Source organism: Sebastes fasciatus, chromosome 2, assembly GCF_043250625.1.
Source record: "Sebastes fasciatus isolate fSebFas1 chromosome 2, fSebFas1.pri, whole genome shotgun sequence".
NCBI classification, from domain to species: domain Eukaryota; kingdom Metazoa; phylum Chordata; class Actinopteri; order Perciformes; family Sebastidae; genus Sebastes; species Sebastes fasciatus.
The window spans coordinates 29,399,595-29,416,121 of NC_133796.1; the positions used below are offsets into that span (position 1 = coordinate 29,399,595).

Below are 16,527 nucleotides of genomic sequence, written 5' to 3' on the forward strand. Positions count from 1 at the left end.
CAAAGAAGAGCTGAGGAAGATGGTAAAATTCAGATTTTTTATATTTTCTGCCTCGCCAAAATTTGAATTAATTTTAAAAAGAGTAATAAGAAAGATTATTTTAATCAAGCAGTGCCCTGTTTGACCCAGCTTGGAAAATTCCTCAGCTCTTTGTTTCTAGAAGCAGTGAAATTTTCTGTTTCACTGACATTTCTGTAACCAGCTAAGCCTTCTCCAGTGTGTTGTAGTTCTGTGCAAGTGGACTGTGACAAAGAGAAAAAGAGGACGGCAAGATTAGAAAACCTCTTTTCAAGCCCCTGAGCAAATCTCGATATTTTCTCAAAGCTAGGTCGCACACGACAACAAGCTTTCATTTAACTCCAAGATTTTCAAGACATAAAAAACATGCCATTGGGCTCAAAGATGGCATCAGACTGACGATTAGTCATACCCAAGCATATTCACAGGATACAGCCATGCTTCGGTGCACAGTCTGTGGAAATGTAAAAAAAAAAGAAAAGGGCTACAGTCATTGTCGGGTGGCTGCCGATCTCTGAAAAGACTTCCATTATAGTCACCTATACAGCTACCTCAAGTGTTTCACAAACTGAATCACACGGCTAATCTTTTTAATGCAAAACACCAATATGTAACATAACAAAACAGCATGTCTGAGAGTCCCTGCAAACCACTTTAAAACTACTCCTCTTTATAAAGGAAGAGAGAAACTAGAGGTGGCACACAGAAATGCATCATAGTTGAGCACTCAGCTACGCACAGAGGAGATAAGTCCACATGGAGCCAGCTTGGGGCAGCTGCAGTAGCATCACGCTTTGTCACCAGTGGAAAGAATTCACTCTGAAACTTAAGGAGGTGTCTTGCCAACCTCTAACAAGCCCATAAAGAGTTAAATTTGGCCTGATTTGTACAGTCCTGGAAGGGCAAATTGAGAACAGAGGGCATTGGTAGGGGAGGGGGTGGTTTGGCGGGGGGTCAGGTTAAGCAGGGCTGACCACGCTCCTGCTCCAGACATTAAAATGTCAGCTCCAATCACGACGAGGGCAGTTGAGCTGATTACCCAGTGGGGGACCTGGCTTTGGACAGAGCAGCCTGCGAGATCTCCCAGAGACACTGGGATCAGCCAGGGAGGTCCTATTAGGGTCCAGTCACAGTCAATCCTATTAAACACATCCGCCAATAAACAAAGGGAATGTTAAACAAAAGGAACCTCCCATTCCCTGACATTAACCTCTCAGTCATGGCACTGTCCTCACCGATTCCTCCTCCTCCTCCTCCTCCTCCTCCCTCCTCAACTCCACTTCAGTCCACTCAGACTTCCCCTGAACTCATCCCTTGAGGAAAACAAGGACGGTCATCCGTTGTCACCTTCACACCTCAACAATCTGGTTGATCCTTTTGACTGCTCACATGTTCGAGGGTCCTAATTTCATTAATAATGACAATATATATTTCCTTAAAGAGGACATATTGTGCTTTTTTCCCTTTCCTTTAGTGTGTTATATAGTTTTTTCGTGCATGTAAAAGGTCTGCAAGGTTACAAAGTCCAGACCAAAGGGAGTTACTCTCTCCCACAGAAACACTGCTCCTGAACTGCCTGAAACGCCTCGCTTGAAGTCCCGCCTTTTCTTCTGTAACATGGTGATGTCACCAAGTAACACATTTGTATAATACTTGCCTAGCGGCTAGCTTGGCACGCCCTCAAACAAAGCTAGTTAGAGCGGAGTCTGAAGAATTTGCTTCAGTTGACCAATCACAACAGAGTGGGCCAACTGACCAATCAGAGCAGACTGGGCTTTTCAGGAGGGGCAGGAGCTCAAACAGAGCGTTTCAGACAGAGGGTGAAAATAGGTGCTGCAGCACAGCCAGTATGAGAAAAGTAATCAGTTTTTTGAAGATTAAAATATGTAAACATGCTCAAGTAGAAACCCAAAATACAAGTATGAACCTGAAAATGAGCATAATAGGTCCTCTTTAAAAACTAATTTCTCTGTCTTTCCATCAGCAGCTCAGTAATACCATAAGCAACTTTTGACTTTTCATCAGAAGCCTCATAGACACAAGGTAGGGAAGGATAACTAACCGTTCTCCAAACAGTAGCCTAAACCCAACATCATCTGTTAAAACTATTAATATCCGATTGCAATATTTTTAAGCACCTGCTCTTTATTTAAAAAAAAACTGCATTGCATTTGTGCATGGACAGAAAGAAATAAGCATAGCAGCTGCTACAACTTGAATATGTATAATTGCCATTCACTGGGAATTATTTAACTTTAGTGACAGAGAGGTAGTGTAAAAAGAAAGACTCGTAGAGCAGGTAACGCAGGGCTTTAGCCGCCCGCAGCTCTAAAGAACATACATACAATACAGAAAGTAAGCATGGATTAAGTAGACACAAGTATCCTCTCAGCCTTGTGATTAAGAGGATAAACATAATTGATTATAAGTATATTCCACTTCCACAATTACTCAATGAGCACCAGAGAGGTGAAACAAGTGGCTGTTTATGCTGAGGCACTGGAGAGCTGCTTTAGAAGGGGCCCAAACCAACCGGCTCTCTAGCTCTGGGTGTTTTATGTTTATGTGTAAGTGTGTGTGAGAGAGAGAGAGTCGGACAGATGGAAGGCTGGGGAGGCTTACTCAGACACAGTCTTTCTCGTCATGGCCAATTAGGACTCCATAAATCTGATCAATCGCCTTTCTCTTAAGAACCCTACACCCCGACACCATCACCGGCACCGTGACTAACATCCAACTACTGTATCCTGTTTTTTCCCGTGTCAAAGGGTGATGAAAAAAACGACCGAAACATTGAAAAGCTGTGAACGAAATAGAGATTTTTGCCATTACGCACAGTGTAACGTGGCAGATTGGACGCTGGTGTCCGAGCATAGATGCGTATACACGCGAGACACATGGATCTAGAGTACGAGCAGGAGATCAGAACCAATGACCAAAACATTGGGTCCTGATGGAGCATTACAGGAGCAATGTACTGTCAAGAAAGAACAGAAAAGGACTCTGGTGATAGGCTATGGATGTCAAAAATAGCTGACTACATCTAGCAGTGAGGTCTAGTTTTACTTTCTGATGTTATACTGGTGCAGGAATATGAGAGGGAAAAAATACTAGAGCTGCAACAATTAAACGATACGTTGTCAACTATTAAATTAATCAACTATTTTGATAATTATTTAATCGGTTTGAGTCATTTTTTAAGAACTTTGGGAAACACTGATCAACATTTTTCACCAGTTTCTGACATTTTATAGCCCAAACAATTAATCGATTAATCGAGAAAATAATCGACAATGAAAATAATCGTTAGTTTACAATCACAAAAAGTAGTGAAAATGTTTTTTTTAAGACTAAATGCTGCTGTTTCCTCTATTCGACGGTGGTAGAACTCTTAAGAGCTTAAAGCTTTAATAAAACTACAGTATATATCTGTATTTAAACCTCGGCGGTTGGTTAGATTAACAGTGCTTGTCCCGTTCACAAGTAGTCCTCCACAGAGACCACTATGGGTTCCCCCTCTCCGTCAGTGACCTTAATGTCTGCCTGTTACCCTGACCTCTTGTGCCTGGTCATTAGACACAGATCCCCCATCCACACCAAACCTCTTCTGACAGATACACAGGGTGGGCTTCTGTTTGAAAGCACAAAAGGCAGGGCAGGAGTGGAGAAAAAAAAAAAACCTAAGAGCCAATTAGGTGATTATTAATTCATGCCCCTTTTCCGTAAACCAGAGGCTTTTGTGCTGTCGAGTCCCGTAAGTGAATTGGACTTTGGCACCTTGTCTCACCTCCCATAGCTGGACTGTATTATTCGAACAGCAAAGGGGCTGTCAGCACACTGCGCCGGTCTCTGGAGCAATCACAGCCTTGTTGTGCTTTTAAAGGGGAAAAAAGATGCCTGCTGGACAGAGTGACTGACACAGCACAGACCGAATTAACCGCGACGGGTCATCTGCCGTTGAAATCTTCCAGGACTGCAATCACAGCTGCCATTAATCTGCTTTGTCCTTGGGAGAGGTTATACATATATTTTAAAATGTGACTTACAGGAAATATGTAAAGAAGTGGATGATGGGAAAAAGATTCCTGATGTTTCGAAAGGGGAATTCCCCTCCTACTGACTGACACGGGGTCCTCATCATCTCCGGAGCCTCTGCCCCCTCATTACCACAGTTCCTGTCTCGCCGTGGCAGCTTCAGACCTCCGGTTGTAAAAAACATAACCTATCATCCAGTGCGTCCACGCCAGCGAGGCTGCATAACTTTACTGTCACTTTGCCCAGAACGGCCACAGTCTGCCAATCACTTTAAACTGAAGCTCAGCCCACGTTGCCTCTGCATAGTGAACCTCAGTGGTACACTTTCGGAAAAGTGTGTCCTCTGATCCCCAGCTCCTTAAAACCTTTCACCTTCACACCGTAGAGGGCTTCCAACGCGCCTCTGCTCCTTTGCAATGTAGAAAACCTCTATTCCCTCTGCAGGATGGCCATTAATATGGAGATGATTCAACTCCCCCAGTGCTACAAGTCATTCTCTTTTAATGCTATGCTAACAATATCTGAATATTGTCTTTTTCCTATTCCCATTTCTATCAAGGTTTTTAATCTATAGCTCGTGTCAGAGCCCAGAGCAATAAAGGGCAATGTTCCATTTCACCTTATAGCTCTCAGGTAATTATTCTGCATTCATTAAAAAAAAAGAAACCTTGAACTAAAGAGACGATATTCAACCTACATATAAAATATTCCCTATTATTATGAAGCCCAAGAACAAAACTGTGTAGTATAAGAGCGTTATGCAGCCCAACGACATGATTGCAAATCCGAGATGAAGGAATTGAGAGGAGATATTAATTAGCAGCAGCGTTATTAATCTTCAGGCCACCGAACAACAGGATGACATGGCGTTCACCTTTACAGGACGCTCTGAGACACAGCACTGGTGCTCGCCCATTAGACACCCCGTGGTAAAACTCATAAACACCGAGCTTTCAGGGAGTTGGCTCACAAACAAGGACAATTTATGGCCTATTATCTTCAAAGACAAAGGGAATTACAATTTCAGGGATGACAAGCACTCAAAGGACGTGATATGAATATGTAAACATTTTCACTGCACTGTCTCCTGATTTTCTCATCCTGCTCAGGGTTTAAAAGCAATAACAAATCACCACTGCACTGAATGTCTCCCAGTTTAGAGTAACAATAACATAAACTTGAATAATTTTGATTGTAACTAACCATAAGAATCAACCACAGCCACATATCTGCACTGTTATATGGAGAACAATCCATAACATTTTGTACGTCTGTTTGTGAATGAGCACAGTAAAAAAATGAGAAGACTGCAATGCCACGGTGCTGGGTCTAGGGGATGCTAATCACCATGTTCATTATACAGACTAAATGCAGCAGCTACAGTGTACAACGCAACATCTGCTTCTCCTACACACCTGGACGTGCACATGTGCATGCTAAAGCACATTTATATAAAACACACAGGTGGATGTGGAGCCAATAACACACACAGAGTTGTAAGCACACCCAGCTGCCCAGTCTAAACAGTTTCATAGGTCTAGTGTCAACATTTAACTGAACATAATTCCTTTTTTAGCTGGTCTGTGTGAAAACCTACAGTAGAGAAACAAAGCACAGGTTTGGAACATCCCGTAAAGATAGTACAAACTAATGAGATCAATATTTTAAAACAGACATATTATAATTTCTTACCATCTCATTACACTATCCTTAATTACTACCTATCACTATCTCTTTCTATCTGTCTACAGTACATGCTTCAAACCTCAGCATGACAATCAAAACAACCCCTCTGCTGTAGGCGTTTTAATTATGTATAAATATAGATTTCACCTATTTATTAAGCTCAACACGTGAGAGGTAAAAACATACACAAATGTTTTTCTGGCATAATGAGGTATGAAAATACCATAATATGCGCTATTTGTGTGTGGCAGCTAATCGAATGCTGTGTGTCATCTTTAATTGGTGCTCCACAAAACTATGTGAAAACACTCCTACACACTTAAACAGCAGTAACATTTAAGCCCAAGCCAACACAGACAAAGTCCAGCATGGACAAATGATGGTAAACAGGGATTCACTGCACGAAAACATGTGCTGCTGCAGCTGTGTGCACTAAATATCTGCATGTTGGATTATAGAAAGACTGTGACACGACTGTGATGACAGCATTCAAAAAACACCATTAGTTACATAATAATAGGGCTGTTTTTTGTTTTTTTAAAGAACCTGCAGTAGGTAGTATATATTTTGGCATCATTGGGCAAAAATTCCATAATAGCCTTTCAGCATATTGTAATTCAGGTGCTATGAGAGAAAACTAAACTTCTGCACCTCCACATGGCTCTGTTTTCAGGCTTTAAAAAATTCTAGCCCATGACAGGAGACTTTGACCAATCACAGGTCATTTCACAGAGAGAGCGTTCCTATTGGCTGTGCTCCGGCTAGTGGGCGGTGCTTGGTATTTCCTCAACTGATCTCAACATGGCTGCTGGGTCACAAATTTTCTCATTTTACAGCTAAACAGTACACTACAAGATGTTTCTGAAAACATTTGAGGTGAGAAATAGACATTACAGTAACAGAATGTTGATTAATATTTGATCAGCGCTGCCTAGTTTGACCGTTTGATCGGAGTTCGCGAGTGATTGACAGCTGCTCAGAGACGGCAAGGCTCCAGCTCGGCTCTGATTGGTTGTTTTCCTCCGGTCTGTGAGGCACATGATTTTTTTCAGATTACCTGTCTCATGCACTACTGTCAGAATACAGTATAGTGACCAATTTATAAAAATAACTTTTTTTTTTAATCATGTTTGCTCCATTTCTACCCACTGCAGCTTTAAGGGTAAAATGAACATAACAGTTTCAAGTGAAATTATAGAGAAAATATACATTAAAAAAAACAGAAGTAGCCCCCGTTAACAGTAGGTACGAACTCTTTTTATTCTGACCGTCGGCTCCAGCTTCATGTAAGGATCAGAACGTAAAGCGCCCTCCAAATGACATAAATATTACTGTAAAGCAGTTTTGCTGCTGGTTTTTCGACATCACGCTAGAAACGATATAGAAAAATATAAACAATGGGCATTTTTATCGTTTATCACTTTGACGATATACATACATCGTCATATCGCCCAGCCCTACATCATAATAAGAAATAAAATGATTCCCAATTTCCCAAAATATACAGCAATTATAAAAAAAAAAAATCCTTTTTGCTCAAGACACAGATACATTTACCTTCTAAATACAGGCTTGCTAAATGATTAAATGACTAAATATTGAAAAATGTTCCTGAATGTAAGGAAAGAGGTATGAAACTAATCTATCAAGCTCAATACAACCTTTCCCATACATTTATGTTCAATATATCAAATCACACTGTGTCCAAGTCTGCAGGTGTATTAACAATTCACCTCCTTCCTCCTCGTTCTGCTCTCTTCACCTTCCTATCTCCCCTCCACTCACCACCCTGCCTCTCTCCTCGCTGCATCCCCATACATTCAGCTGCTGCATAAATACACCGGCTGCTTTAATGAAGGTAAGGATCCCGGTCGTTCCTGTGCAGAAGCTCTTCCCTTTTTGCCGGTGCTGTCTCAGCTAGGTGAAGAAGGTGTGAGGAGAGAGGAAAGAGCCTCATGGCTTATCCATTTATATATATTTCATACCTAGCATTAAATATGACCTTTTGAATTACTAATCATGCAGGAAGATTAAACTGCAGCTATGGCCAACATGAACATCTATGTGCAAATACATTAAGAGTTTAGTATTCCACTTATAATTACTTTTAATTTATATTTTCTTCTTTCTTATGATAATATACCGCATATTCACAAAAGAAGTTGCACCTCATATTGCCTGCGGTGTTGGGAGCACATGACATTTACATATGTCTGAATGCCTGTACATGTAAATATATGTATTATCTTTGAGATAAATAAAAAAACAACAGAATAATGAAGGCATCTTTCAAGAGATGACATGCTGAATACATATGCATTTTACAAAGGCGTCTGATGTACCTCTAAATGATTTTAATGAATACTGAGGAGCCGCGGAACAAGAAAGAGAAAATAAGATTGACAGTGGCTTTAAAAAGGAGGAAGCCTTTTTTTCTGTGCTCGCTAATGCCGTCTGTCTGACAGTGACTGTCATTTGTAAAGGAACAATGTTGTGCTCTGTTCCAACAGCTACATGACAACGATGAGAAGAAATACTTCAGTAGTTCTAATGATGGACCTCAGAAACAGCTCAGCCTCAGACAGTGGGAGACCGAGCACCTTTCAGATAAATAACAGGTTGGCCGAGACGCTCGCACACCATATTCTAACATACACACCTTTTGTGTAGAAGCATCTTCAGACAATCACCAGCCCAAACAAGCGCTCCCTGTGTTTACCAAATGCATTGTGAGGTCTTCCTCGCTTTTTTCCCTACAAGATGGTTTTCTGCACTTGCTTTGAATGGGCATTGTATTCATCAATCACAAAAAGTTTCAAGTACAAAAAGGGACCCTTCCATTAAACTACAGCTGTCTGCCTTTCGCTGACAACACAGCCTTGAACCCACCACCCCAACGCTCACACCCACCTTTTTCCCTGACATCAAACAGAACCTCAGACCTGGTTCCCTAATGCACGTGCTATTTTTAACTAAGCGTTTCTAATAAGCTGCTGGGAAGCTGTACATTTTTCATATGCAAGCACATATTTCCTTTGTGAAAACACAGAAATACACTTATTTGGTGATTAGCGACTGACAGAGGGGAGGAAAGGAACTGAATATGCTTGTATCAAATTGCATGCCTTTCAAAAAGGAGGAATCCTAATGCGAGGAGTCGTCTTCCTGTGCACCACAGGTATGAGTGAATTATTAATCGGCCAGCTCATTTTAATGCTTTTTAAAGTGCTTTATTTTGATGTGCTAAAACATACTTTTAGCCATATTCAGTCAGGCATGCATATCATTATTTCTTCCATCAAAGAAGAGTGTTGCCCTTTCAAAGAGCACAAACAACTCAGCCTCATTTAAAATAGAAGTTCGAATATCAAAGACATTTTACAAAGGCTGAGCTTCAAACACTGTGATGAAGTTTTTTTTCCCCTTCACTTTATAAAAAACTTAGGTATGCAAAAGGTCTGAATTGTTTTCCAGCTTTTAACCTGACTAGTGTAAATCAAAACATCCCGCAGTAACACAAGAAGTTAGACAAGTGAGAAGCATCTATCCAGGCCTGTTACTGCTCAGTGTCATCATTATCAGAAATCGCTATTGAATAAGAGATGTCTTCGCTGCCAGCATTGTTTTTCTAACACAGGCGCGCAAAGTAAATTGTGCATAAAAAAGAAAACTATATTTCATTTACACTGATGTTTCAGAAATCTGAATACTATGGGTAAACAAAATCTTTATATATAAAATTAGATGCACATTACGCCGTACGGTATGTGGGACAAAATCTAAAGTTTTAGATTCTCGCGTTAAACTTTCAGACCATGTTTCATTCATGTCGAGGACATGAACCTGTGCAGCTTAGTTTGAAAGGTAGCTGCACAAATTCGGTGTTAAAAGTACTGCAAGTGTCGACATCGTTCACACATCTAACAATCTATGAAAAAACTTTTTTACCACACAAAGTTATCAGTGATATTAAATTAGCACCTGTGCTGGTTCTACTTTTAATACTAGTCCAAAAACTGTTCTTACTTACAGTAAGTACTTCTTCTAGTTATAAAACCACCAACAATAGAACCACAACTGCTATAAGAACCTCAACTGGGGGTGTACTTCTACTATCATCAATCAATCAATCAAACAATCAAATTGATCAAACATTGACCATGGACCATGAAAACAACAGAAAAGACAAAAACAATTCAACAATTTAACAATTTGATAATTTGAGACCAATGCACATGAGACAATACAATTATAAAAATGTAATAAAATAGAAATAATAAAATAGTACTGTCATCTTTCATTATAAACGGTCCTTCTGTTGAAACAATATAGTGCCTTCCAGACACACCGCAATCATACCAAAACCCAAATATCACTCAAAGCTGAAAACTTTTGTTCACCACGTGGTGTAGTGATTGTCATAATTGGCCCAACAAACAGGGAAGAAAGAAAAATCCACGCTGAATGCATGCAGAACCATTCAAACTGGAAACATAGTGTACAATTTGAAAACATTAGTCAGATAAAAAAAAAAAGCAACAAAAAAGCACTTGCAAATGCTCAAAACGCTTTTTTTTTTTTACACGACCCTTTAGGACCAGATCTTGTTTAGGCCTAAAGCTCCTCCTCTCGCCCTAAGCCCAGCCCCGTGCTCAGGATTCACCACCTCCACCTGTCAATAAAGACGCCAACAGATAACACCATCCTGATCTGATAACATTAAACACAGGTAAGTGTTGTCTGTGTGCCTGTGTGTGTAGCAAAGTTGAGAGGGGAGTATTGCCATCACACGTGTGTGTGTGTGTATACACACATGGCTCAGCTGGAATTACACATGCAGGCCCCTCTCTTCACATCCCCTATTGAGCAAAGACAAAACACGGGTCACATGTCACCTGAACGTATTACCTAAATTGATGGTTTATCCTAACTGTATCTGATGGGATTTAGTGCCTGGAAACCTGCAGCATGAAAAGTGCAGCCTTTGAAAAAAAAGGATTTAGGGAGTTTTTTTTTGTTTGTTTAATGCTTAAAAAGGCTCTCAATATTTTTGTTAAAATAGGTTTACTTTAATTAGACAAAAGGCCTGTTGTTCAGCACCATTCAGGTGCAGTGCCACATGTGAGTAGTATTCCCTGAATGTGTGTGGTGTAAATATTGGCCTTACCTGTCCCTTTGGTGAGCTCCTTCTCCCCCCCACTTTCTCTGTCTTTGGTTTGGTCCTCCTGGTCTGTGGTGGTCTCACTAGCAGCCTCCACATCCTCACTCAGCTCTCCTGAAGGGGGAGGGAGGACGGGATATGTAAATTACCACGCCATCAGAATTGGTGGAAGCACTTAAAGGGACGGCAGCGTTTTTTTCTATAGGAGCTCGCAACAATTACATATGCTGACACACAGTTGGAAGGCTAGCAGACAAAGAGGGCAGAATCTGCTTTCTGTCCTGCGCTGTCTGATCATCACTGTGAAATCTGTTTTGACAAGAACTATAAAATCAGTGTTGAATTATAGGGGAAGATTATAGAGAGATTTTTTTTTTTTTTTTTTTTTTTTTTAGAACTATTATTATTGTTGTTATTATATTTGTATTGTATATTGTATTGAGAGCTAATTTATTATATTTCTCCATGTCTTCAAGACCATGACACAAATATGGTTTCCTCTGTTTAATGTGGACATAAAACTGCAGGAAAAAAAAGCACACATGTGGCCTGAAGTGGGCAGATGGAAAAATAATTGAGTGAGCAGTATCCTTCAAAAGAAAAGACCTTATAGTAGACGAGCCCCCCACTCTCTTTCTCACACATGAACAAAAACATACACATACATTACTGTCCTCTGCAGCAATCTGCTAGGTTACTTACCAACACAAGCCTCATTTCACTTCTTCTATCCTACCATTGCAAAAAAAAAAATCATAAATATTTAAAACTTCAAGAGCAACAATTCATTTTATTTTTATGCCAAGTCAAAGGCAGAAATCCCCTGTAACCACCTTAAAAGCCTCGGCTCGATATATCAGGCCATTTAGGAGCATCGAAGTCCAAACAATGGATATCCGATAACGCCATTTGTAAGTAACACACAGAGGAAAAGATAGCAAAAACAGATAATAAAGAGGGCATCAATCTTGTTTATTTCCCTCTAGTGCCGCCCTGAACATCCCCTTTGCCTGTTAAGTTTGTTTAAAAGTAGTGGGACTTGCATGCAACAGCATTGATTTGACAACAGTAAACTAGGCCGCAGTCAATAGGCCCTATCAGTTATTACACACGTCAGCTAATTCTCAGCAAATGTACTTAAATGCTCTTTTGAAAATGCTTTCATGCTCAGGTCTCTACTCTATGAGCTATTGATATATTGACAATGCTACAACAGCTTCTGAAATATCCTGTTCAAGTATTCAGCCCTGCAGTCATCACACATCCAATCTTAGCTCGCCACATGACTACCCACCACCAAAACCACTTTTATGACGTTACATTATCCCCCGACGCTTACTGTTTATCCTGTCAGTCGTGAAACATTGCATACACCGTACATAGAGTTGACATCGTGTTCTCAAACTCTGGTATGTGTCATTATCACAGATACACTTTGAACACTCACACATGGCTATTCTCACAGTCCCTTTCCTGGTGACAAGTCAGATGGAATATTCAGAAACTATTTTTCTCCCAGATGCAAATAAGTCGTGTTTAAAAAGTAAATGAAAAATACATTAAAGGAAATTTTTTTTTTTTTTTTATTTGACATTTCCTTTTCTGCAGTGTATGTGAAAGAAAATTTACTTTGTCTTTTCCTCTGTAGGCTAAAACAATATCTACAAAGTATCTACAACATGTTCTGCTATTTTTAAGGCACATATAAAACCGTCTCACTTGTTAAAGGTTGACTGAATACACGCTATGGCTATGAAAATATATAATTGTATAATGCATGTTTATATATACATATAGATATATACATATGGGGTTTAGAAAAAAAATATCTAAGTCAATGCAGGGCAGGAGCTTTATCTTCCATTTCCTGCTTGCCGATAGAAATATTGTATAGGACCCTGAGCAGAGGGATTGGTGCATGTGTTGTGTTCTTACACATTATTGCTAAAAGCTGATCCTCTTTTAAATACAGATATTTAAAAAAGATGACTGACTCCTTGTAAAAAAAAAAAAGCATATTTAAGAGTTCCCTGGATCCCACACATATTTATAATCTTTTATTTTTGACCATGTTTCTATTATGTTTCCAAGGCAACCCATGAATTCCATGCAGTGCAGCCCATCCCGCGCTGGCGAGGCGGATCTTAAACATTCCCAGAAAAACCAGAGATCTCCTACCGAGTCCCAAAATCCCATCTAACTCCTGCCTGCATAAATACCCACAACTCCGCCAGAATTAGGATACCGTACCGCTGCACAGGTGCTCAGATTACAAAATAATCCCCAGGTAAATTTTTTCACCTTTAAAAAAAACGGGGCAAGGTGCCATTTCTTAGCGACGTGACACGTTGTAGTTGTAATTCCCCACCTACACATTAACACACACGTTGTGCTTAAATATTACTGTGATAGACAGCCAACATCATAATGCTATTCAGCTTCCCTGTACCCGCCCCCAACTTCCTGCACACATCCTGTACATGCTCACACTGATATTTCCTCCTCCTTGTGTTTCCAATACTTCTTTATTTAGATGTTTAATCAACGTATATGTGACACTTTTAGCACAGACGACACAGAGCCCCGTCCATAATTTATGCAGAAATGCAGACATTTAATTCCAGGAGCGGGCGTTACATCTTTAAGTGGCAAATGGCTTCGCCTATTCCTCATCTCATCTCCAACGGTATTACAGAATGATTAAAGCCGGGCCCACCATAATTAATGAAAGGTCATGAGTGGCCTAAAGAGTGGGATGCAAATGGAAGAGACACTAAAACTGTAGCCAAAGATTAACTCTGAAAATAGATGAGGAGAAACACTCAAAGCTATGGCAGCAGGCCATTTCTAACCCAAATCTGAGAGATGTTAAGGACAATAGCCTGAAGGTTGTCTTCTAATTAATTGTCTTCATTAACCATCCTAATACAATGATATGAAACAGTTCCATTAATCTAATCATGCGAGCTGAATAAGCCCATTGCCGACAGAGATTACACTCATCTGTTCTGAGCGTATAAATATCAGCTTTGCTCTTCCAGTCACTCAGTGGGGACAGTCCATGGGCTCTCTGCTCCAGCATCTCACAGACACACACACACACACACGCACACACACACCATACAGACGCTTCCCCTCTTGTGTTTTGCAAGTGAGTGCAGAGGCTTACTCAGGCCCATAGGTGTCACTCTATACAAGCTGGGAGAGAGCAACTTGCTCACACACATTAATGAGGTGGGGGGGAAGGGGGCCGAGCAGCAGCAGCAGACAGAAACACACGGGGAAGGGGGGAAAAGGGAAGAAATATGTGGAGATGACAAAAGCAGATGCTATGCAAGAGGCGTCCGGTGAAGATGAGACACTGAAAACGGCAAGATTACCTTCAGATGAGAGAGAGCGGCCTTCCTTTCCCCTGAAGAGCAGTGATTACACTAATGCTAATCAGACTGACAAGCACAAACGGCCTAATAAATAATTGATGGTAACCACTGCACTTTCCAGTATTCCTTCCCAGACTGTAGAGAAGAGCAGCAGCAAGTAATAATAGTCACTCTAGATATCTTTCACTAGGTCAGGCTCCTCCTCCATTCTTGGCCTCAGCAGAATACACTGCTATGATGATAACTGCCTTTCTTAAAGTACAGAATAGCAGTCCTACCTGAGAATGACTCCAGTCTTCCCCCCAAACTGCAGTGGCAGGCTGCTCTTTTTTTGTTGCATATACAGTATCCGAGTCAACAACGCTGTCTTGTCTGTCTCTGCATGGCTTTTTCGTGAGTCCTGGAGAACCAGCGCATGGAAGGGGCTGAGCCGAGCTTCTCCCTCTCCATCGGCTCTCGAGTGCAGGGTTGAGCTCTGCTTCTCTCTGGGCTCTTCTCGTGTGGAGCTGTGTGTCTAAGCTCTCATTACTCTCATTATGATTATTGTTATCATTTTTAACCAGGTGTCACAGGACCGCACTGTAAATCGGAGAGGTGTGTGCTCCCCCCTCCACCCCCCACCCAACCCCCTCCGCTTTATCCAGGGCCGGACAGCTTCCTTTTCTTTAACGCTGCACTGTCGGATAAAAAGCAATCTTATTTCACACTTCACAGACTCTATCTTTCTCCCCTACTTTTTCTTTTTAAAAATCCCCCTCTTGCTCCCCCCATCATCCCTTGCACCCCTTCCTTATATCAAAGTTGGCCTGACTCTTGACTAGAGGGTGCAAAATGAAAGTGACAGGAGGGTACCATGGGACAATGAGACACAGGACCCATGCTGAGGGCTTTCATGCATTGTCCGCTCCTCATATCAGCACCTCTGCGCCCCATACACAAGACCCCCCCACACCCCCACACCACCCTTTAAAAGCACAACACACAGGAAAACACTGCGACCCCTCGAAACACCCCCCTCCAACACACACACACACACACACACACACACACACACACACACACTCACTCATAGACGCTCTCCCTCCTTACGTCCTCACATACCTCTCATAAAACCACAACAGAGCAAAACATGCCCACAATCTAGCCAGAGACAAGAGGGCTTTTGCTTATGAACACCCAATAAACCACAACATCAGTAACCATACTGGCCGCAGCACTACAAAGCATAAAACGGAGTTAAAATGTAAACACTTTTTAAATAACATACAGACACAGTATGTATGTTAATCAACCTTACGCATTCCAGTTGTATTAAATTATGTGAACGTCAACTTAAAATATGAGATACATTCGAAAAATGCAAACAGTAATATTTCAAATGAATGAAAGTGTAGTAAAATACACATAATTGCACATCAGAATCAATGTAGTAAAATGTCAGAAGACGCACACAAGACCTGCCACACACACACACACACAAAATGAAAGTGCATCTGCCTCTGTACTCTTCTTCTCTCACTCCCTCTCTCCCACACACTTTCTGAAAGGAAAGAAGAGCGAGCTACCTCGGCGCTGCTGGTCGGAGTTACGTGTTAGATTCCTGACCTGTCTACGGGGGGACTCGCTGGCCTCTCCCTGCTGGCCCTGCTGTGACCTCAGGATCTAAATGTGAATGAATACTTTGTGTCTCCATGGGGCTGAGGGCAGGAGGAGGAGGAGGAGCAGGAGATGGAGGAGGGGTACGGGGTTAGGGCAGCTAATAACTAAAAAAACTTTAAACGGCGAGTTAATCACAAACAGCAGTGATAGCTCACACTGCCTTAGAACAATATGGTGGCTTCCCCTCCTCCACCCGCTCTGCTGCTCTCCCGGCGGTGCCTGCTCATCAAACCAGCCCCATAGGTCTTCCACACAACACTTCATTTGATCCCCCCTCGCCTTTTCAAAGTCACCGGCCGCTCACCGCATTCAGGTCACAAAGAGTCCCACAGAGAAGTCATGTATTAACAGAAAAAAATAATAATTTGGCTGCTTTTTTTTTTTTTTTTGTGATGCTCAGTAAGTTAGGAACTGTTATTAAGCACCATGTGATGTATTAAATATGCTCCCTAACGTGCCATCTCGTGGGAAATGACACTAATTAGAAATACTTCTCGTGATAATGGCATGTTTAGATACATTGCAAATAAAGTGGATAAAGTGAGTGCCGCTCTAGTTCTCTTCTCTTTGTGTTTTAGTTGAGTGATG

The 16,527-nt window shown here is 41.2% G+C and overlaps 1 protein-coding gene across 6 annotated transcripts in view; it reads right to left on the reverse strand.

Annotated features, from left to right (window-relative positions):
- zfhx3b (zinc finger homeobox 3b) overlaps positions 1–16,527 on the reverse strand; it is a 365,979-nt gene that overhangs the window by 16,537 nt on the left and 332,915 nt on the right. For 5 of the 6 annotated variants that reach the window (XM_074617828.1, XM_074617854.1, XM_074617819.1 and 2 more), the window contains one exon: positions 10,907–11,014. The exons of the other annotated variant lie outside the window; for it this stretch is intronic. In XM_074617828.1, coding sequence (XP_074473929.1) covers positions 10,907–11,014 — 108 coding nt within the window. The remainder of the gene's footprint in view (positions 1–10,906; positions 11,015–16,527) is intronic. 6 annotated transcript variants of the gene reach the window in all.